Source organism: Arvicanthis niloticus, chromosome 1, assembly GCF_011762505.2.
Source record: "Arvicanthis niloticus isolate mArvNil1 chromosome 1, mArvNil1.pat.X, whole genome shotgun sequence".
In the NCBI taxonomy this organism is placed as follows: domain Eukaryota; kingdom Metazoa; phylum Chordata; class Mammalia; order Rodentia; family Muridae; genus Arvicanthis; species Arvicanthis niloticus.
The window spans coordinates 36,850,179-36,873,607 of record NC_047658.1 but is presented as its reverse complement, the minus strand read 5'-3'; the positions used below and the strand labels follow the sequence as shown (position 1 = coordinate 36,873,607).

General features: G+C 41.8%; 1 protein-coding gene across 1 annotated transcript in view; it reads right to left on the bottom strand.

The window, feature by feature from the left end:
• Mtmr10 (myotubularin related protein 10) overlaps positions 1 to 23,429 on the bottom strand; it is a 43,577-nt gene that overhangs the window by 5,628 nt on the left and 14,520 nt on the right. Inside the window, exons 6-14 of the mRNA XM_034497796.2 lie at positions 19,847 to 19,937; positions 14,029 to 14,209; positions 10,759 to 10,846; positions 10,590 to 10,678; positions 9,327 to 9,457; positions 8,160 to 8,229; positions 7,549 to 7,619; positions 6,368 to 6,537; positions 120 to 290 (exon numbers count right to left, since the gene is read on the bottom strand). Of these exons, the coding sequence (XP_034353687.1) occupies positions 120 to 290; positions 6,368 to 6,537; positions 7,549 to 7,619; positions 8,160 to 8,229; positions 9,327 to 9,457; positions 10,590 to 10,678; positions 10,759 to 10,846; positions 14,029 to 14,209; positions 19,847 to 19,937 (1,062 nt within the window). The remainder of the gene's footprint in view (positions 1 to 119; positions 291 to 6,367; positions 6,538 to 7,548; positions 7,620 to 8,159; positions 8,230 to 9,326; positions 9,458 to 10,589; positions 10,679 to 10,758; positions 10,847 to 14,028; positions 14,210 to 19,846; positions 19,938 to 23,429) is intronic.

Genomic DNA, 23,429 nt, shown 5'->3' with positions numbered 1-23,429 from the left:
AGAATCAACTTCAGGCCTTCACATGCATGTACATGTGAATACATGCATACATGTATGCTACACACAAAAGGTACGCATGCATACACACAGACAGCAGCTGCAGCCAGCATGTCACTTACTGTGCTCTGCTTCACCCGCTGATGAGGAGAGTTGAACAGGAAGGTGCCAAACAGCGAGATCCGGGTACTGTCACACAGCACTGCTAAGTACGTCTCGGAGAACTCAAAGGCAGCTGGGTACTGCTCTAGCAGCTGCCACGTGGTATCCAAGAACAGCAAGAATAAAGGAGACTGCCAAGTACAGACAGACAAAGGGATCATTTAATGCTGCTCTCTGCTGGTCATGTTTACTGTCAGATTTATTGCTGGTACAGAGGCTAACAAAACATCTAAGCCTCAAACACTTGGCAGAACTGATCTAAGCCACCTGAACAGATTAAATCTATCTATGTCAAGACACACATTTAATTAAAAAAAAAGAAGAAAGAAGAAAGGAACTGTGCCTTGCAAGTGTGGTAATACCAAATAAACGAGTATGCAGGCATGTATGGATGTAAGAAAGCAAACATGTCTAGACATCCTGTAAGTGGTTCTATAGAACAACACAAAGCACTCAGCCAAACTCCGTAACTTCTGGTTGATCTGCATGCTCACCATCCAGGAAATCCCCCAAGCGTATAAAGCAGCTTGGTGTCAGCCCTGGACCATATGGACCCCTGGGAAGCAGCTGCCTGTGGCTCACCTGGATGCACCACCACTTGTCAATGGTGCATTCCAACCTGGCTGCCTGGCCTTCTGTAGCCAAACAGGGTTCCCAGGAAGCCACACAGGTGTTAGAAAGAGCTTTCTCTCAAAATCTCATTTCCCAGCTCTTATGGCCTATTTTCAAGAAATGAGACACTCCAATGATGATTTTAGTTAGTTGAGTTACTCTTAGCATATAACTGTATACTAGAGGGACTGCATAATGACGTTTCCATACATGTATGTGAGGCACTTGATTGCTACCTCCTGCCCTCTTACACATTATCCCCTCCCTACTCTCTAGCAGCCCCCCTCACATAAGAGAACACATGCTATCTGTCTTCCCAAGTCTGGCATACTTTGCTTTAGCATCAGGATTTCCAGTCCCCTCACCGCTCCTTCTTTTTCATGGTGCAGTTCTATGTCTTGTATACATATGCGAGATCTTCCTTACCCATTCAGTTGGGAAGATGCCACAGTGAATGTGGACAGCACTAAAAGTTCCCTCTAGCACTCATCTGAACAGCACTGGCTATTTACCTATGCTGGTACTCCCTCTATGATTTCCTCGGTGGCTTCCATGCGTATGTCTTATATTATAAGGTCTCTGATTCATTTTGAATTGATTTTTTTACAGGGAGAAGAAGGAATCAAGTTCCAGTTTTCTGAATGTGGATAATCTGGTTTCCCCAGCAACTGTTTATTAAAGAGACTATCTTCAATGTATATTTTCTGTACTTCTGAAAATCACATAGCTGCAATTGCATGGACCTATCTCTTAGTCCACTTTTGTGTTCTTTTCTTTTCTTTCCCTTTGTGCCCGCCCTATGCTGGTTTTATTAGCTCTGCGCTACAGTATGATTTAAGGTTAGGTGTCACGGTACCTCTAGCGATGCTTCTTCTAGTTTTTGTTAAGAATACTATGTCCTAAAGTAGAATGTATTTTGGAGAAAGTTCCATGAGCTACTAATAAAAATGTGTATCTTGTAGCTGTTAGGTAGAATACCCTGTAGATGTCCATATTTGATCTGTAATGCAGCTTAATTGTGATGGTTTTATTTTTATTCTTCTCAATGACCTATAAATTCAGGAGGTGTGCTAGCAGCTTTTCTCATCACTGAACTCAAACACCTGACAAGAAGGAAAGGTTTATTTTGGCTCACAGTTTGAAGGTGTCTCATACATAGTGGGAAAGCATGGTAGCAGGTAGGAGTGACAGCTGTGGCAGCTGCTAGCACATAGCTACAAGGATCAGGAAATGGAGCAGACAGGAAGCAGTACCAGGCTATGAACCACAAAGTCCAACACGTCAAGATACTTCCTATAGTGAGGATCCAGCTCCTATAGGTTCCAAATCCTTCCAAACCAGCAGGACAGCTGGACCAAGTGTGCAAATATATGAGTTATGGGAAATGCTCACTTTCAAACCACAACACTCTGCCATGGACCCCAAAGGCTCGTGGCCAGCTCAATGCAGAATGCATTTAGTCCAGCTCCCTAAGGTCCTCGCCCTACAGCTCCAACATTATTCGAGAGTTTACAGCCCCGAGTCTTCTGAGGCTCAAAGTAAACTTTTATTGGTGAGCCCCTATAAAACTGAAGAATAGGTTACCTCCAACATAGACTGGTATAGAGTAAACATTCCCACGCAAAAGGCAGGAATGGAGCTAAGCAACACACACACACACACACACACACACACACACACACACACACACCAAAACAAAAACAAAGAAAACCAACAAAAACTGTACCAAGCTGTACCAAGGCAAGGCTAAAAACCTGTCTGGCACTTGGAACTTATGACAGGTCATGTGTTTTCAGACGGGCTTCTGTAGCCCAGCCTCCAGCACTGGTGCCTTTACACATATGGCCTCTCTCTTGGGTCAGTTCCATCAAATGCTTGCAACTTGTTGGCATCTCCAGTGTCTTGGGGTACCCACTACAACTTAGGGATCACCTTCACAGCTTCCAGTACAGCACGCCTAGGTATCCACACAAGAAACCCATCCCTGTTACATGATTTTATTGAAAATTGGCACAAACCTCCATGTAACAGCCCACTCCCACTGTTGCATTTTTCATGCCTACAAACCATGACCATGTGGACGATGCCAGGCTCACTGACAGCTCTAGGTGTTGCTTGAATCCCTTGGACCACAGCTGCAAATTGGGTATTTTGGTGTCAGTACTAAGTGTCGTGACACTGAACCTAGGAAAGCACTTTCCTGGCTGCTACATGCCAGCCAGGTACTCTAAAGCTCAATCCTTTGAGATAAATGTGCACTGGTGAGCCTTGCCCCCAAAGCACCAGTCTTACTGCTTTTGAAGGTCAAGGTTTCTCCTTCATGACTTTAATCTTTCTAAGAATCATGGTCATTCTGTGGTGACCCTATCACCAACTTTAATCTGGCTCAAGTTCTTTTCCTCATCAAATTGCACACTTCTGTTTACAGCTTTAACCAGATACAAACCCCCTTCCCTTGCCAGTATATTTTTAGTATCTCACTGCTCCAGTCTCTGCTCCTTCTCACTGAAAATCTGGGTAAACAAAGTGTGCAATAATCATTCTGAGACTGAATGGTCTGCTGTCTTGAAACTCTTCTGCCAAAGGAAATAGCCCGTCACTTTGAGCTCTGCCTTATTCAGGTTCTCAGGACTGGAGTATAGCACTACTAGACTGTCTGACAGACATGGATGGTGGCTAGTCCTTGATCCCCTTTGAAGCCCTGAGCACACGGCCTTCACTCTCCATGTTTCTACACTATTGTCTTTCCCACTTGCACTAGAATGGCCCATCAGGTTGTGTCTAGAGAGTTCTAGGGCTATGTTGTACTGAAGCTCCAAATGCCTCAACATTCCTCTGGCACCAGCTCCAAAGGCCTAAAAATTCAGTCAGGTGATACCAGTAATGGCTGCACTGATTGCTATCAAATTTCTGTTTCTTAATTTTCCCATTGCTGTGACAATACCTGACAAGAAGGCAAGCTACAAGAGATTGATTTGGGTTGGTGGTTTGAAGGAATAAAATGCATTATGGTAGGGAAGATGGCACCAGGGTGGCTGGCTCTACAGTACAAGCTGGGCAGTGGCTTATCTCATGGACCAGGAAGTAGAGGGCAAGAGGTAGTCAGGTTAAAAACCTCAAGGCCCACCCTAGTGACTCACCTTTCAAGTGAAGCTCTACCTCATAAAGGTTCCATAAAAAAAAATTAAAAAATAAAAATAACCTGTTGTTCAGGGACCAAGTGTTCAAACATACAAACCTAAAAGGGCCATTTTTATACTCATACTGTAACAAAGGGTTATGTCATCCATAATTGTTGTATTGGGGTCAGCCTTTATGTCCAATACTGTTGTTGGCTTTGTGTAACTCCAGAATCTGATGCATGTATGTTTATAACTGTTAAGCATTTGTATGAGTTGCTCACTTTATGAAGGGAGTGATTTTATGTCTCCTGACTAATTCTGAAGTCTGCTGTGCTGTGTGTGAATACGGCTAGCCTTGCTTCCTTAAAGGTTTGATTTGCTTGACCCATCTTTTCCTACCCTTTTACTACCTGGGAGATATATTTATTGCAGCTGGCAAATCCTTGGGTCTTGGTTTTTAATCCAACACTCTGCTGTTTGCATCTTTCAGTTAGAGACTTGAAACCTTGAAGGGTTATAGTTACTATTCATAAATATGAACTAGCTCTTGTCATTTGTTGTAATTCTTGATTCAGTCTTATCTGCTTATCCAATTTTCTAGAGAGACATATTGTTTGCTGGTTGTGTTTCTTGTCCTCTTCAGTGCCCTTGGCAGTGACTGCTTAATGAATTTTAATTAACTTAATTAATTAAGTTTATGATGAAAGGTCTTTATTTCTCTTTTGATTATGAAGCATAACTTTGCTGGTATCAATAACGTAGGTTCATAGTTTTGCTTGTTTTTTGTGTATGGAGGGGCATTTTGTTTGAGTTTCTGTTCTGCAACCTTCAATCGTCTTTTATTTTTCTATACACTTAGTATTAGAAGCTGTATTACTATGTGGCTAGAGTGATAATCTAGTGATTATAAGCATCTGCTGCTTATACTGGCTAGTTTTTGTCATCTTGGGAGGAGAGAACCTCATTCAGAAACTGCCTCCATTAGACTGGCTGAGGGGATGCCTGTGGAGCATTTGTAAATTAACTGCCATCCAGGAGAGCTCCGCCCACTGTGGATAATCTCACCCCTAGGCAGGTGACCCTGTGTTATATAAGAGAGCAAGCTGAGAAAACCAGGGCAGCAAGCATTCCTCCATAGTTTCTGCCTTGACTTCCCTCAATGACCAACCGACCGACCAACCGTCCTCTAGAAGCATAAGGTGAAATAAACCCTTTCCTCCCCAAGTTGCTTTTGGTTATGGTATTATCACAGAAACAGAGAAGCAAACACTATTCTAGTAGAGGGCCCATGTTTAATTCCCTGTACCAACATCAGGTGGCTTCACAGTCACCTATAACTCCAGTTCCAGGAGTGTCTACTGCCCTTTCCCAGCTGATACTGACACTGCACACATGCACACATACTCTTTAAAGCTGCATCATGATATCTAAGGGTCCCTTTTTAGTCATGTTGCTTTGCTTTCTCCTGTTTCTTGTGCTTCTACATTAGGGTTGAGTGGGAACACTGACCATGTGTTCTTTCAGTCGAGATACTCACTAAGGTCCAGACAAACTAGGTTTTGATTTTCTGACAACTGGGCTGCAAGTGCAGCTTGGCAGCCAAATGCTCTACCCAACCCATGTGTTTAAGGTGCAGGAATAAGGAAACAAACTGCAACACACCCCACAGGCAATCGGCTTGAAGCTAAGTGGCTCTATTCTCTAAGATGCAGAGGTTAGGGGATTATCTTTGTATCTATGGTAACAGTCTACATCAATTTGGATTCCAATCTATTAGTTAGCCTTTAACAAAGCTAAGATTCGTTAAATCAATACTGAAAAATTGAAGAGGCCCTTGTCATTTTCACAATGGTAAAAATTTATCTCATACTATTTGAAAGGTGTTAGTTTGAGGTCTATGAAATGGCTCAGTGGGTAACTGCACTTACCACATGAACACGAAGACCTGAGTTTGACCCCAAAGACTCATGATGAAAGAGAGCTGAGTTCTTAAAGTTGTCCTCTGACCTCCACAGGCATGTTCTGACATGCCCTAATTGTTAGATTACAGGTGACCAGGCTCCTCCCAGGGCTTACATCACTGGCCACCACCACCATGGGCACCAGGTGGCAGGCTTCCCATAAAAGGATTGCCAGGCACTCCAGCCCCCAATCTCTGTGTTCCCAGTTTTCTCTCTCTCCCCTCCCCACTTTCTGTCCTTCTCTGTGCCCCATCCTCTTCTCTGTCCTCATGGCTCTGCTCCCATCTGTCTGTCTCTATCCCTTCTCTAGGCCCTCACTCTCCTCCCTTCCCCCAATAAACCCCCTTATACCAGATCTGTTGCATGGTGTAATTTCTCAGGGGCATACCTTGGCATGAGCCTGACAGGTACCCCCTTGCCACATTATCTTTCATAACACTAATCACCCCCCCCCACACACACACACACAAATCTACTTTTGAAAAGCACTAGGAAAGCAGCAGGACTAGTTACCTCTTTCTCTGACCTCTTCAAGTGGTTGCATCTGTCTAGGAACTGATACCCCGCCATGACCCACTCCTTCTGTATCAGACTCTGGAATCCAGTAATTGTCCTGAAGTATGGGTCCATCATCACTTGAATGAGAGAAGCGACCAGACAACTCAAGTCTCTGCCTTCCTCCTCTGTCAACAAAAGGGAAAGAAAATGATGATCCAGAGAAATCCTGACTGTAAGTTAGGTAATTCAACATTTTATACTTAAATTGCCTTCAAAGTAGTCTATGTAGGAAAATTTTAGTAGATTCCAGCAGCTCTCAAATATAATAAACTTATTTTTTTACAACTTACGCTCTATTTTTATTGGAGACCTATATAAGCCAAAAAAATTAAAGCAAGTCATCAGTAAGTAAAAAAAAATTACAATCCTTTATCCCACCTCATTGTGCTACACTGAAGGTATCCTTGCACACTGAAGCACTGACTCAGTGGGGCTCAGTAGCAAATGGACTTTCATATGTCGCTACTGGCAGATCACAGCAGTTCAATGCTCACGGCTTTTCTTCTTTTATTTATTTTCTCTCATCTATTACATCCCAACCACAGTTTCCCTCCATCCTCCTGTCCTGGCCACCCCTCCTTCCTTCATCCACTCCTCCTTTCCTTTCAGAAAAGGTCAGGCCTCCCAGGGATATCAACCAAACCATGGCATATCAAATTGCAATAAGAGTTGGCATCTCCCCTCATATTAAGGCTGTACTCCCAAAGCCTGATGTGCAGCAGGAAAAACCAGGGCTCATTCCCAATAAGATGAGAGTACTTAGTGAGAAAGAGGAGAAAAATCCTTGGCTATTTCATCTGAATTCTTAATTTCAAGTTACTTTTTTAGGGTCATAATTTAATATAAGTAAGAAATAGCAAGACTAGAGAGGATGCCTTGCCAAATTAGCATCAAGTATCAGTCAAGGTTGGGACCCACCCTCCCAGAAAGGAGGAAGGATGTACTAAGTGGGAGAGTCCGCCTTTCTAGTCAGACAGCAGTCTCTGAGCCAGTGTGATAGGACACAGTCAAAATCTGCAGTGTGCTGGGTGGGACTGTAGCGCTGTGAAAGAAGAGACAGCTAAGACTTCTGTTACCGTGAACAGTCAGGAGCCACAGTGGGCTCCTGTAGTATTCTCAGGAATTATTTTAATTACCTTGCAAGACTACAGAAAGACGCTGGCTTTCAAGAATGTACACAAGTTCTGCTGAGTGTTTAAGGAAAGTCCTGAAGAGAAAGAAGGAAAAACAGTTAGATGTCAAATTCCTACCATAAATACATGCTTTTGTATGCTGTGACATCTTGTCTACCTGCATAAATACATTTGAAAAGTGCTTAAAACCAAGCAAAACTCATCATCCACTATATATACACACTTTCAACTTTTATGAAGTTCTCTGGTATTGAAGGAATGATACTTTAGGGAATAATATCAGGAAATTCATTAATCATATATTACAAAATAGAGACTGGTTTACGTGATGTTCAGGAAACAAAGCTCTGGAGGTGACGATGAAGTAGTGGGTGTCAGAGGGCGGGGATCACGGGAAGACAGGGGAGAAGGCTGACGTACGAGAGGGTGGCCACTAATGAAATCTACAGATCATGCAAGGCTGGCTGGCTGGCTGGATGCTACCCTCCAGCTAGACAAGACGGTACCCCGAGAGACAATAGGTGAACAGCTTGTGGCTTGCTCTACTACCTTTTCCTTCATGTGAGCCTACAGTTATTTCAAAATAAAAAGTTAAAAAAGAAAAATCGACCTACCTGACATATTCTAACCACCGAGTACTCTCCAGTGAAGACAACCATTTCTCTTCAGTTTCTTCAAAAGGCTCTGCATAACATACAACAATGCTGTTAAGCTTAGCTTTACATAATCAACATCAGAGTTAAGCAATATCCCATACATATTAAACAATTGGCTTTGAGGAAATAGCACACACTTTTACAATAGTAAGCACTTAGGAAGACATGTTTATAATTCTTGGGGTTTTTTTTTGTTTGTTTGTTTGCTTTATTTTTTTTTAAGACAGTGCCTTGCCATGAAGCTCAGACTAGACTCAAAACTCTGGGTCCTCTTCCTTCAGCTTCTCAAATGCTGGGGTTAGACACGGGCCACTGTACCAAAATGACATGCTACAGTTCTACACTGAAGCGGAAGAAAACATTCCATCAGGCCCTGTCTTCTACCCTCTGGCTTTTTCAAGGAATCCCGGTAAGTCCAGCTACAGCTAACTCTGTGTCCTGAGACAGTCCTGGCTCCACAGAAAGTGATAACTAGACTAGATCCCACTTGGCAGCACTGCTGCCCCAGGTCCCATCTTACCCATGTCTCTTCATCTTCACAGCTGCCAGTGTTGCCTCTGTGTGCATGTAGCCCTGGGACCAACCACCGCCCTACCCAGGGTGTACATAACCACTCAAGGACACACATTGCCAAGATCTCCTACCCTAACAATGCCTAGTCATCATCCAAGACCTGCCACAAAGCCAGTTCTCCTCATGCCCAGGAGACACAGGAATTCTAATCCAAAGATGCCTTCATGAGACATCTTTCTCAGAGGAAAGTGTAACCATCTGAGTCGACCAGACAGAACTCTAAGGTCACACATAAAACACATGCTGAGCTGAGTAACTAATCTTGAAATCTAAGCTTCTGTACTGGAATCTCAGGTATATCTGTCTACTGAGCAAATGCTTTCTTTAAGGTAGTCTGTATCTTTCATGATTTGGGGGAAATTTAACAGGTTTGTTTTCTTTTCTCTCCAAAACCAAGAGAAGTTTAGACTTCATTTTCTAGGGATTGAGTCTATCCTTAGATATATCTACTATATTTTTAAGGAACATCACTTTTCCTGATTTTTCTGACACAATTCTTTATTCTCATTCATTATATATAGGCACAAAATTAAAAAAAAAAAATGTCATTACCGTTTACACACAGTTGCTTAAGTTTTACAAATGCTGCTTGTATTTCTTGGATATTGGGCAAAGTCTTATCCAAATCTGACTTGTAAACATCACTTCTCTGTGGATGACTTTTAGTTATGGCATTGCAAATCCTAGTAAAGACAAGATCCTTTAGTATCTGTTCATCCATTTCTTCAACAGTCTCAGACATTTACATTCAGAAGTATCTTATACTTCCTGGGATAATCATACAATAGTGTCAGCCTATGGGGCCTAGTGAGGATGACAGGCAGTAATTACATGACCATCACCCATAAATCCAATGGAATGTAAGGTGCCTCAGAACTGAGAGGTAGAGAGGTCTAGTGGGATGAAGAGAGTTCAAGGAGGAGCCTGGAGAAGGTAACTCAGGAGGGAAGAGCCCTGTGGGGAGAGTGAAAAGACCAGATGATTTCCATGTGGCTGGAGCCCAGGAAATGTGACATAGAAAGAGAAAATGATGGCACTAGTAACACACACGGAGCGAAGCTGGGGTGGCAGTATGTGGGTTTATAACGTTTCTGAAAAACTATGTGTCAAAATCATGAGGGGTTACAGATGGACAAAGGGGAAGAAGACAAAGGCACCTGGCTGGAAGACATGGTGGCCAGACCCTTAAGTTCAGTTTTAGACATGAAGTTTGAAGGGCCTTGAAGGAGTCCACACAGAAGACATCAAGCTAGCTAGAAATAAAATCGATGTGCTGGTTACTAACGCCACAGTCATCAGTGACCTTCTGTAGGAAGGAACACAGATCAAGAGGAGGCAGAGGCAGTAGAACCAGCCTGTAGAGGATGCAGTCCCAGCAAGGAACAAGGGCAGCAGCTGAGAATCCTGGGAATTGAAAGCTGGTCAACTGTAAACTCACAGCTATGAGCGCACCCAAGAGAAGCTTCCTTCTGTGATAGGGAGCTTACTGCTGACTTTAGCAGACATTGCCAAACTTGTATGTGCAGACCCATTAAAACCATTTTCTAAGCTACTCTGACTTCATAGACCTAAACAAGATGCAAAAAATTAAAATAAATTTAATTTATCCTGAAGTTTCTAAAATGGAAATCACTGTACTTTCAATGTTAAAGACAAGCATTTTACCGAACAAAGATCATTTTACTATATTCATCCTTTTCAAAATGGCAATCGTTGTATATAATACGTGGTGATGCCGACTATTTCCATTTAGGAAGAGGCTTACTGCTTTAGATTAGGGTACCAAGCACACGCACAGACAGCCTTCTCCGTTACCTCTGCTCAATCTTCCTCTGCTGCAGCACGTCTTTGATGAGGGCCATCCGCACCAGAGCACTGCCGTTAGAGTGGCTCCAGCACCAGAACTAGAAGACAAGCAGAAGCCTCACTTAACTGGTTACAAACTGGACATCAGCATCAATGACATCCAACAGAAGTCACTTACTGGCATTCGTCTTCCAACAAAAGAAGGGGAAAAGATCTTCAGGTCTTGGTCTGCTAGTGAACTTGGCACGACAAAGTATTCCGGAAGGCTAGATGGGAGAGAGACAGGCCATGTGTGAGCCCTGTGCTCACCTACGTCCACTCTACTCTCCACAGAGTGGCCTGCAGGCACACCTGTGGGGCATTTTCTTCATTAATGATTGATGTAGGAGAGCCCCAGCCCACTGTGGGCAGTACCAGTCCTATGGTGGTCCTGGGTGCTATAAGAAAGGCTGAGCAAACCACAAAGAACAAGACAGCAAGCCACATTCATCCGCGGCCTCTGCCTCCATTTCTGCTTCCTGGTTTCTGTTCTGTTTGAGTTCCTGTCCTGACTTCCTTCAATGATGAATAGTGATGTGGGAGTACTTGCAAAATAAAGCCTTACTTCCCAAGTTGCTTACAGTCATGGTGTTTATCACAGCGATAGTAACCCTAACTAGTATACTGCCCATCACCGATGACTAGGTAATAAAACGTGATGCATAGACACAGTAGAAGTTTATTCAGCAGCAAAGGAGAATGAAATTATGACATTTGTAGAAAAATGGATGGAGTTGAAAAGCATTCTGTTAAGTGATACAAGCTAAACATAAAAAGACAAGTACATTTCTTCATGTCAAACTAGATTTAAATTTGTGAGGAGTGTATGTTTGTGAAGGTCATAAAACTAGGAAGGGGACCATGAGGGAATGAAACATGTTAAGGGAGTAGGGAAGAGGGAAAAGGTAATGGAACAGACATAACATGAAAGGATATGACTTAGGGGAAAGAGACCATCAAGAGGGAGACAGAAGAAACTGGAGAAGAATGTGGGAGCTGGAAAGGAGTCAGGACAGAATATAACGGCACATATGTAAGAAAATGACATTATCAAATTCATTGTTTTTAAACTAAAACTTAATTTTAGGAGCTGAGAGACAAGTCAGGCAGTAAAGCTTCTGACACTGAAGCTCAAGGGCCTATGTTTGAGTCCCAGAGCCATGTACAAAGCTGCCATGGATGGTGCTGCTTATGATCCCAGGGCTGGGGAAGCAGAGGCAGATGGATTCCTGGAGTTCACTGGACAGCCAGCCTCTCCTAACCAAATAAGACACCCCATCTCAAAATAAAATGGTGTACAAAGTCTGAGGAATGGCACAGCAAGTTGTTGGCCTCCACATGCACACATACACCCCACCACAACTGACTTGTCTAAAAGGAAGAACAAGTCCTGTTCTCATCCAGAATGAATCACATTTATCTCCGCTTAATGTGCACCCCACTTAGGTGGATGGCACTGACTCCATCTAAGTGAGGTGCTGATAATCCCAACCATCTCAGTGTACGTGTGTAATGTGCACAGTCCATGAGAAAAAAATTAAAAATTAAATTTTGACCATGAGAAAAATATAGAATAATTTAAAGTATTTCCTAGAATGACTATCAAACACATATGCACTGTCTGGGAAGCATCTTCCCTTGTATATCCACATCTTGATAGGCTGTGGGAAAAAAAAGATAGCAGGCAAACAAGACCAAAGCCCTGTGTAGTGGTTTGAAAAAGAGTGACCCCCCATAAGGCCCATATGTGGATGTTTAGTCATCAGGGACACTATTTGAAAAGGATTAGGAGGTGTGGCTTTACTGGAGAAAGTGTGGGGGGGGGCAGGGCTTTGAGGTTTCAAGAGCCCACACTAGGGTCAGTGTTGCTTTCTCTGCCTACAGATCAAGATGCAGCTCTGAGTTACTGTCTGGTACCTGCCTATATGCTGCCATGCTCCCCACTATGATGATAACAGACTAAACCTCTGAAACTGTAGGCCAGCCCTAATTAAAGCTTTCTCTTATAGTAAGAGTTGCCTTGATCATGGTGGTTCTTCACAATAGTGGAATAGTGCGTAAGACTGCCTGTGGATCTACAAAGAAGCTCACGGCCCTCCTTGTCTTCCTCCTCCACCCTCCTCCCCCAGACACTTACCAGACCACAGTTACTGGTGGGAAAGCTCACTGCCCTTTGAAACACTCTTCTCTTTTCTTTCCTCCACACAGCCCAGCAGGCAGACAGAGGCAGGCCTAGCCAGGCTGTGCGATGTGCTTCTCAGGACATACAATGGTACATAGTGAAAAAGTGAAAGGTGAAGTCCAGAGGAAAGAAGACAGGATCCAAAGCAGCCTTCTCAGACATGTACACTGAGGAGGTCGCTGGACAGCACCAACCAGTAACAGGGCATCACAATTTTGCCCCCAAAAAGCTAATTGTAAGCCAACGAAGACTTCAATGGTCTCAAAGTACTCTTAAAATTTTAACCAGTACTAAATTATGTTAACCAAAGAAACAAAAAATCATAGTCACTTTTAAAGAATTCTAGGCCACCAGCTCACTATTCTAAACTGTGATTTATCTTGGTTTTTTACTTGAACTGTATGTAGTTCATGGTCCTCAGAACTGAAGTGTGATAGAAAGTAGACAGATGGTAGACGTAGGATATAGCTGGCAGTGACCATTCACGAGACTGCAGACCCACACAGCTGTCCTCCACTATGTGAAAACCATGATATAAAAAATGGAACTTCACACTAGACAGATTAAACAGACAGACAAGCCTTGGGGCCTGTCAGTCAGTCAGCACTTAAGTACACACACTGAGATGCAGTGACTGAGTAGGGAGCAGAGGGTTGGGGAGAGGGGAGACACACAGCAAGCAAGCTAGAGATGCCCAGTGTTTTCTTGCAAAAACACTGAGGCTTGATCCAATTCCTCCCCAAGATGCAGAAGAACATGGTGAAGAACACCACAGAAACAAAACTGGTAATACCAAAATATGGGAAATTCTATAGAACAACAACCTACTTTTGTCTGTAAATACCTAAGTTTAATAGAGGTAAGACAAGAACACTGTATGTTAAAAAGCTTAGGGTCCCTCACTAAATTCAGAGTAAAATGTTCTTTGCAACTTTAAAAGATAGTTGTGAAAAAATTGCAAATACTCACTAGATTACTGACACTAATAAAGAATTGCTGTCAACATCTTTTAAATGCTATGTGATGGTATGCTTATATTACAAAAGCCTTAACTTTAACTTTTTTTAAACCCCATTTAAAACAGGTATTAACCCAAACTGGCAAGTTTATCAATGGAAGTAAAGTTGGATTATTCTTCAAAGAAGTCTTTTCCAGGTGTGTGTGTGTGTGTGTGTGTATGTGTGTGTGTGTGTGTGTGTATTATGCATGTGTTAAAATAAGACTTACCAAGTAGATATCATGTAACCCTCGTTGATAGAACAAACTCTCCACCCAGAAGCGCCTGTCCTCTTGGTCTCTCTGTCCCAATCTGAGTAAGTTTCGAACAGTGGCGTCCTCTGGCTGCCGGTACTGCCAGCTCCACCCCATACTCCTCCACCTCCTGAGGATACTCCATTAACTTTGTTGGCTATGGGAAAAGCAATAGTATTAATTTTGTTGAACTAATCCCTTCTCACCCAGTATTTGCTTGCTCTGTCTTCTATCACATGCATGCCCTTATGTGTGGCCTTCTGCATCAAAAATTTACCTGGCCTTTGCCCAGAGCTTTCCTACTGTACAGACACATTTTACCTTCCTGTTCTTCTACTGGCTTTATCTCCTGTGTGCTTGCAGGTGAGCAGGTCTTGAGCAAGCCTTCCATTTGGTTTTGAAGACTTTCCTCCCATCCCACCTGCTGTGCCACACACTGTTCGTTCTTCTATTAGGCAATTCCTTCCTTATAAACGATGCCTGCTGCCCATATTTGTCTCCACTGACTGCCCTTCCTTTTCAGTTTCTTCCATTCCTACAAAGTTATGGAAACTATTTCTGAGCCTCACTTATCTCACTGCTCCAAATGGAGGGGTAAATCTGCCGTCTGCTTACTTTCTCCACTATGGAGTAGGGGGTACATAGATTCACCCAGCAGTTTTCAAGTCCTCAAAATATTTTATTTTTCTAGCATCATCCCATCTGCTCACTAAATGATTCTTGGCTTTGTACAATTCTTCAGCTTGAGAAGCTGACAGAGCTGCTTGTGCATCACTAAAAGCTACAGCCTTGTCCCACATGGTATGTCAAGAGGAGAGGTCTAGACTTCACTTCTTAGTAAAAAATGCGTCCAGAGACAGAAGCATACCTACAGCCTTGGAGTACCTAAAAACATCAGGAAAGGAGCTGTGCCAACCAGCCTAATATGCCTTAGGGTGATGGCATAATGTCTCTTGGCCCAGCGTCTTACCTCCACAGGTTTAAGTGGCAGTTCCTAAGCTGACAGTCCTGACTAAGATGTGTACTACACAGAACTCAGTGGTGTTTTCACACGAAATAATGCTTCTGTGAATGCTTGGTGTCTCGCCCCAACATTTCAATTATGCTCCTTTTTCAAAAGAATCAAATCTAAATGGCGTCTGTGGGACACAGAGATCCATCGAAACATTGGTAGTTTACCATTGTTGGCAGCTTTCTTTCTTATAGCCATGCAGATGCCTAATTACCATATGAACATGCTGTGCCTCATTCTCAGTGATTAATTATTAGTTCTTGGTATGAGACAGATATTTCTGAAGAACTTATGATAAGCTAAGTCCTGAGAACAGAAAGGTAAGTTTTCTGCCTATTATTCTGAAAGCAGTAGCAAGACAGTAGGGGGTAGATACAAAAATTATGAGCACTGAATACCTATGCGCAATGAAGATGAATAAAGGATGACCAAGAATGCTGTCCTGACTTGACAGCATCTGAACAGAATCCTAAGGGAAACATCAAGAGTTGCCAGGGAAGGAGGAGGTGGATATGACGAGCAGAGACTGAAACAGTGGTAAAGCTTCAAGAAATCCACATAATTAAAGCAGGAAAGCCAGACATGGTGGAAGAGCAACTATAGATTACATGAGGCCTAAACTCTGTGCTACCTGAGAGTGGCCACAAGATCCATTTAAACTAAAATGAGAATGAAATAAAAACGAATGCTAATCATTCAGGTACACGAAGGACATTCCAAGTGCTTAATGGCCACACAGCAGGTGGGTCCCCTACAGGACAATGCAGAAGAAGGGATACTTCCACCACTGGACAACACTGGTCTAGATCACCAAGGGTCTGAAGTGTTGTGTTAGGAAGTCTGAATTTTACCCTCTACATGGTTCTACTTTAGACTTAGTGAGTCTGATTTTAAGATGGTCTGACAAAAACAATAATGCTAACTAGCTTGTATCCTCAAATTCTACTCTACTTCAGGACTTTTTCTATGGAATATATTGTCTAGAAATTGTGCTGGCTGACTCATAGGTTTCAGGTGACTAATTTATGCAGTGTTCCAGAGACCTAGGCAACCTATATTACTAAATGTAAAGGGGAAGTCCATATGACCTGTTCAGTAAGTACAGAAAAACTTTTGGTAGGGCTCATTTTTTTAAAGACATCTTTTCCATCTTGATAGAGAGTTATCAAGTTTATCCAGAACCTGCAACAGACAGCATTAACATTAAAACCAAGGACAGAAGTGGTGCGGTCCCTCCAGCTCTCCAGTGTTACTTACTTAGCACTGTAGCACAGACTTTGGCCACTTACCAGGACAGTCGCCACAAAACCAAAGCACAGATATAAAGAGCACACTCATCTGGGTGGGTTGGGGAGAGCTCCAGCAGCAAACCCACAGCTGAGCTCTTGTTTAGTTTTCTGAATTCTTAAAACCACATTGAGGATGCTCTACCATTTATGAGATTAGTTCTTTCGGTCTACTTATGAATAGACAGATTTTTTTTTTAATATAAAGTGAAAGCTCTTTGGAATCCTATGTATCTGTGCTACTTTGCAGGTTCCCCAACAGCTGGGAGTACACTGTCATTAGCTCTGAGTCTCCTCTATAGAGAGAGTTCATTGTGCAGTGGGTGATAATAACAGGATAGCACAGACTGCAAATCCTAGTGCTTCCTAAAAAGCCCCATGGGATCACAGCAGCTGGTCCAAGAGAGTCATTTTAGGAGACCTGGAATTCCTGATGGCTACCTGACTGCGGTTTTACAAAACAGCTCTTCAACAGACTAAATGAACCCAGGCAGTAGGCATTCTTGATGTTGGCAATTTCTACAGTATTTTAGAAATCTAGCCCTAGAATAATGACATTATTTTAAAGCTTGTATGTAATTGACCCCACTGGCACTCAGACTGGCCTTATATAACAAGAAAGATAGTAAAAATGAACAGTATATGAAAAGAAAGCCTACCAACTATGATGTTCAGTGGGAATTAGAAGTCACAAAGAAGACAGGAGAAGGTAACCTCAGAATGCTGAGGCTATTCTTAACGGAAGGCTCTGACCCTGAGAGCCAGTGAGGGAGCCAACATGGCTCTGTTTCTTCCAGCAATTCTGCTGCTTTGGCAGCTAGCATTCAAGAAACAAGATTGATCACAGCATTTATAGTCACACTGAGAACTCTAGTTCCCAAGCAACGCATTGACAATTCCTACACTGTTTTAAATAGTTGCATACTACTTATTTTTTTCAAATAAGCATTTAAAACAAATTCTGAAATACTAAAGTACTATTGCTAGAAACAACGAATTCCATAAAGCTCACAAAAATGTCCATGTTTTAATGGGGCAGCTCTGATGGTCTGTTGTAATGGGAAGCTGCTGACATGGAGCCTGCACATAACTTTGTGAGGTTTTCAAGTCTTCTAGTCCAGAAGCAAAATCTGACATCTTGCCAGCTTTGAAACAAAGGTGAATCTGTACTTTTTTAGAACACTATCTGCCTAATAACAATCTGACTGATGACTGCAGAGTCCTCAGCTTCTTTGAAAATAAGAAAAGGCAGAACTGTGTTCTCCTTTGTGCTAACCTGCTGCGGCGTTTGTGCGCAGCAGCTGTTCTGAAGCCCGTGGTGCTGCACACAGCCCTGTACCTCGGGATTCTCACAGAAGTGTGGGTGTGGATGGCTACTGATCCTTTCAGAAATGGTTCACACTCATCTGATGCTGGACACAGAGGAAACCCTCACACTACCTAAGAGAGCAGGAGACTCTTCTCCAGATAAGTGCAGGGGACAATCTCCAACTTCAGATCCTATTGGTGGAAACACCTTTGTCACCTACCTGCCTGAAAAAAGGGCTTCTTTAATCCAGCCAATGGGTCAAGGTGCCATCCAGAGGTTCAAGAGAGGGTAACTGAGCATCTTTCACTCACAAATTAGTGAACTGTGACTGTAGTGTATGCAAATTTCAGGCTCCTTTTGATCTTAGGGATGCGGTTTATGCTTCTGTAACAGCATGGAAGGATAGTAAAGGACGTTACCCTATAAGGAAACTGAGTAAAGCTTTGGCCAGAACTATGCTTCTGAAGGATTTGCTGAAGGAGAAGTTAGAAAGGATGTACTACTAAAAAGTACTCATAAATAACCTAAGTAATTATCGATCAGCCAGTTATAAGAAAATAAGGGGGGGGCCAATTTATAAGAAAACATAAATAAAGTACTTCAAATTTTATAGACTGAAGATGCCCATAAGAAATAAAGGAGGTAGGACTCAAAAAGTAACTTATGCAGGCATCAGGTCACCACCTGCATGGCTGTACTTGGACAGCCCAAGCTATCAAGTCATAACCTAGCCACCGAATCATTCCTAGCAGAAAAAGCAGCGTGAAGAAATGGGCTGTGGCACAAACAAACTGAAGCAGGCGTTTAAGACTGACTCTAGAAATTTTCACACTAGCTGCTCTCTTGAAACAGGGTATCTCATAATGAGCTTGGTGATTACTCTGTGGCTGACTGTCAAGGACTTAGGTTTGGTTTCTGTATAGGAAGTGAATTTACATAAAAATATCAACTTCAAAAAATAACTGTTGTTCAAGCCTAAATTATAATTACTATACATATAGATAAGAAAAATTAAGCCATAAATACTTGTGGTATCCAATTTCTATGAAGTACAGAATGAAAGCTATTCTGAGACATTATTTTCATGTATCCTCTCTAGAGTGTGATAAGTACCTTTCAAAGTAATGAAGATGTACTTAAAGCATCTATGTCCCAAGTGCTAACACCACATTTTAATGCAATAGTACCACAGTGAAACTGGAATATGCTTGCATCATAAGTTATTTAAATTACTACCTTGTGTTATAAGGTAAGAAATACAAAAGTTCAGTACAATTAATAATCTATAAACCCCAAACAGACCAGTGGTTCTCAACCTTCCTAATATTGCGACCCATTAATGCAGTTCCTCATGTTGTGGTGACCCCAAACCATAAAACTATTCTCATTGCCACTTCATAACTGAAATTCGCTGTTATGAATATAAATACTTTTGGAGATAGAAGTTTGCCACAGAGGTTGTGGCCCACAGGTTGAGAACCACTGCCCTAGGCCATGGTGGGGTAAAAAGACCTTTCATTAATTTTTCTTCCTTGAACAGTGGTGGAATGTGTACTTCAGGCAGCTATCACTGTGCAGTCACTAACCTACCAGAAAGCTAACAGGAGATACATGGTCTCTGTGTTAGGAATTACATTATCTAGGACATACTATTTAAAATAGAATTACATGACCAAATCTAATTTTTCTTGATGATGTCATAGCTAACATAGATATGTGGAGAAAATCATTTAGTTACCTCAAAATTGCCTAGAATGTATCTAGTTTTTGGCAAATGCTCATATTCCTTCCACTGGTCTTTTTCAGAACAGAAAGTCAGAATTTTGGAAATCGTAAAGTTCTCTATAAGCGTTTAACCATTTTAGCTTTTTAATAAAAATCATATTTTGCCATAAATCTTGTGGTTTTCAACTATCTTTTGTTTTTCTGCCAGTTTTAAAATTCAAGCTATGGAATAAAATAGCAGGAGATATACTGAGCATAAGATCCAAATGAGTGCCTACAGGTAAAAAGGTGCTTCAATTCCTACAAACTGGTGCTAACGACTGGTCATTTCTCCAGAAACACTAAGAATGGCCCTTTTATGCACTACATTAATAACCCTACACTCATTAAAATACTAACAAACATACAAATAAAATGCACACATGTAAAGTTAGTCACAATACTTAGTATTTTCATATTTACCTGAATTGTGGTATTTTTTCCCAACATATTCAAATGCAAAGAGTAGCTGGAGGTCTGTTGGCTGGGAATAATGAGCTATTGCAAGGCATACCTAGGAAAAATTCTACATTTAGAATTTGAATTTAACACACTTACTTAAATGAAATGTACAACAAGGCCTTGGTCACTGGGAGAGTCATCCTGAGGCAGTGACTACAGATACTCTTTACATGTTTCTCTGTTGACCTAAGATGTGAATGAACTACTTAAGGCCAAGTATCTCATTCATTGTTCTGTCCCCAAGACAATGCTTAGTCTTCAATTAGTATGCTGTAATTATTCAGTATTTGATGAGTTCAATTTTAAGTGGAATAACTTTATCTAGTAAATAAAACTCAAAGGCTAGAGAAGCATTCTCCAAAATGACAGTAACAACATATCCACTCAATAACAACAAAGCTCCAAGTTTCAATTTCAGTGGATTGTAAAAATCTAAAATTAGCAATATCTATATCTAGATAGAGATAAAAGATATGGCTGGCCCAGAGATGCACATTTAGAGAGCATTCAAGTGAAACAGATTGAGACTAGAAAAGCACGGGCTAGCAAACCGACAAGTCACGGTGTAAGTCATAGCTCTATTAAGCACTTGCTAGGACTTGTGTGAATTGTTTCCTTTCTCAACTTCCATCTCCTAATCTGTGAAATGATGGAAACACATGTCATGTTTTAACACTAACAACTGAGCATGCCTAGCCTCAAAGGAACTGTGTATATAGAAATGCTATTATTCTCAAAAACTACTGGATAGATGAAAGACAGTGCTCCACTCTTAAAAGCCATGAATGAAGATTAGGAAAGAAACCATCCCCAAGTGAATAAAGAGGGAAAAGAAATCTGGAACATGTGAAGAGCAAGAAGGGTAGACGGCCTTTCTTAAAGTGGTTATTTATGACTTAGATGTGAAGCACTAAACAAGAATGATATACAAGCAAGAAAGGTTAACTGTTAGCTCATTTCACAGTAGTGGTGTCTGAAATGAGTTGATGCAAACTCTATTAACCATTAAGTATCTGACAGCTTGTTGCTTAAGCTGTATTTAAAGCATCTTCCAGATAGTAACATTTCCTATCATAAAACATTAAGACGTATAACCAAGTGACAGAACTCATCATTAGATTTTTAACTAAAGGAAAAGCTCCCCACAATGGTTACTGCCTTGATTTCTCAGACCTAACCACAGAGCATTCTGTGAGGGTCCCACTTACAATTTTATAAGACTACCTGTATTCTTCTTCACAATTCCTACTCTGTACATCAATCTGTGTGTTGTTTCATGCTAGCTGTCACCTCAACAGAACCTACACTAACTGGAAGATGAGACTCTGGACATGCCCTAATAGGCTAATAGATATGGGAGGGTCCATCTTAACTGTGGCAGACCCATTCCCTAGGCAGGGGATCCTGGACCATGCAGGTACAGAAGCAGGCTTCTCTGGTCTTGTTACTATTGTCTGATGTGACCTGTTGCTTGCTTCAAGCTCCTGATGACTTGAGTTCCTGCCATGACAGATTATGACCCCAAACTGTGAACCAAATAATCTTTAAGTTGCTTTGGTCAGTGTAGTTTATTACAACAACAGGAAGAGAAACTCAGAGTCTTCCTTGAAGGACTTCTAGCAGCAAGACTTCTGCAATCTATGCCCTGACAAAGTCTGCATCACTTCCTATTCTTTGGTGCACCAGGTTTACTTCATATACAAATTTAATGCACTTTTAACTATGAAATTTTCATGACTGCTCTATTTTTCCAGCCAGATGTATCTTATGGTACCTCTACGGACTTCTTTGAATTCTAGAAATTTATACTTAAGTACTATCTTCTAAAATAGTGACTATTTTAGAATAGTGTTCTGTGAAGAAGTTTTCATTTTTCCATTGCTCACATTCTTCTGGGGTGTCCTGGTTAGAGTTTCTATTACTGTGACTGCCCCTTTACCTTCACATTCCTGTCCATCTTAACTAGACTTGCACTCTTTAGGGAAAGAAGCTACAGCTTGCCCTTCTTTCCTAGCTTGAAAATCTAGCACATTGTGAAGGAGCTATGTCATGCCCCTAACCACCCTTCCCCCAACCCCACATACCAGTGCTGGATAGTTTTTTGTCAACTTGACATAAGCTAAAGTCATCTGAGAAGACAGAGTCTCAATTAAGAAAATACTTCCATAAAATCACCTTGTAGGAAAGCCTGTACAGTATTTTCTTAATTAGTGGTTGATAGGGGAGGGCCCAGTCCATTGTGGGTGGTGCTACCACTGGCCTGGTGGTCCTGTGCTTTATAAGAAAGCAGGAATGAGCAAGCCTTGAGGAGCAAGCCAGTAAGCAGCACTCTCCCATGGCCTCTGCATCAGCTCCTGCCTCCAGGTTCCTGCCCTTCTTGAGCTCCTGTCCTGACTTCCTTCAATGTTGGACTACCATGTAAAAGTATAAGCCAAGTAAAACCACTTCTTCCCCAACTTGCTTTTGGATATGCTGTTTCATCACAGTAATAGAAACTCTAACCAGGATACCCCAGAAGAATTTGAGCAACTGAAAAAATGAAAACTTCCTCACAGAACACACACCAAAACATAACCAACAAGTGCTCTAGAACAACCCTAATAATTATGACTTCCATTCACTAAATTCTTCATCTGAAAAATATACTAAGAGTGGGAGAGCTTTAAACTTTCTGAAAGAAAATTAGGCCATCTCTGGATTTCAAGGTAAAACACTCTATCTTGATCTCATGAGTCCTGTGGTAACCCTACTCTCAACAAGCTGCACATCATAGCAATGAAGTTTTCATTGCTTCTAGCTTCTGTGGGCAATGAAATTATGAGCATATACTTAAGTCTAAGAAGTGACTTGGCTAAATATTTTACATGCAGTGTTCTACTTAGTCAGTCTTAAGTCTTTCTACATAAGAACAGGCACACTGAATGTAAAATGCCAAAATCACAAATAGCAGAATCCAACCACTGAGAAGACACTTAAAGTTACCAAGTTGAATGTTCATAATAGATGGTTATGTCGACTGTGGATAAAAACATTTGCTCAGACACACTGCTGTCAGTCCAGGTCATAGTACCAGCAGCCATACACTCTTAGATAGCTATCTCATGCCTGTGTTCCACAAACCTACCTCCTCCCCAAAGGATGTGAAGACACCAGCTGCCTTGAGATACTTCTGACAGCCTTAACTGGCAACAACAGGAATTTTCCTGCAGCCTACTGAGCATGGAAAACAAATGCACCCATGGTAAGCCAGCTTCAGTCCTAGCCCATCAGGAAGGACACTGCTGCTCTGTCCCTGCTACAGGGGAGCAGACTTTCTCCGGGGAATTCTCTCAGCTTTCCATGTCCTCTGCATCAGACTCAACAGAGGGGAAGGTGGTCTACCAGCTTCATTCAATTGGCAAAGCTAAAATAAGGAACCCAAGAAATGGTTTCTGCTCTTGACTTTTACTCAACTAGTAACTATGAAACATCCCCCCAGAAGTCAAGGGGGGCATTGGCCAATTAAAGGCTGCCCCTCCAGCACTTATTTCAAATGATTCATTAA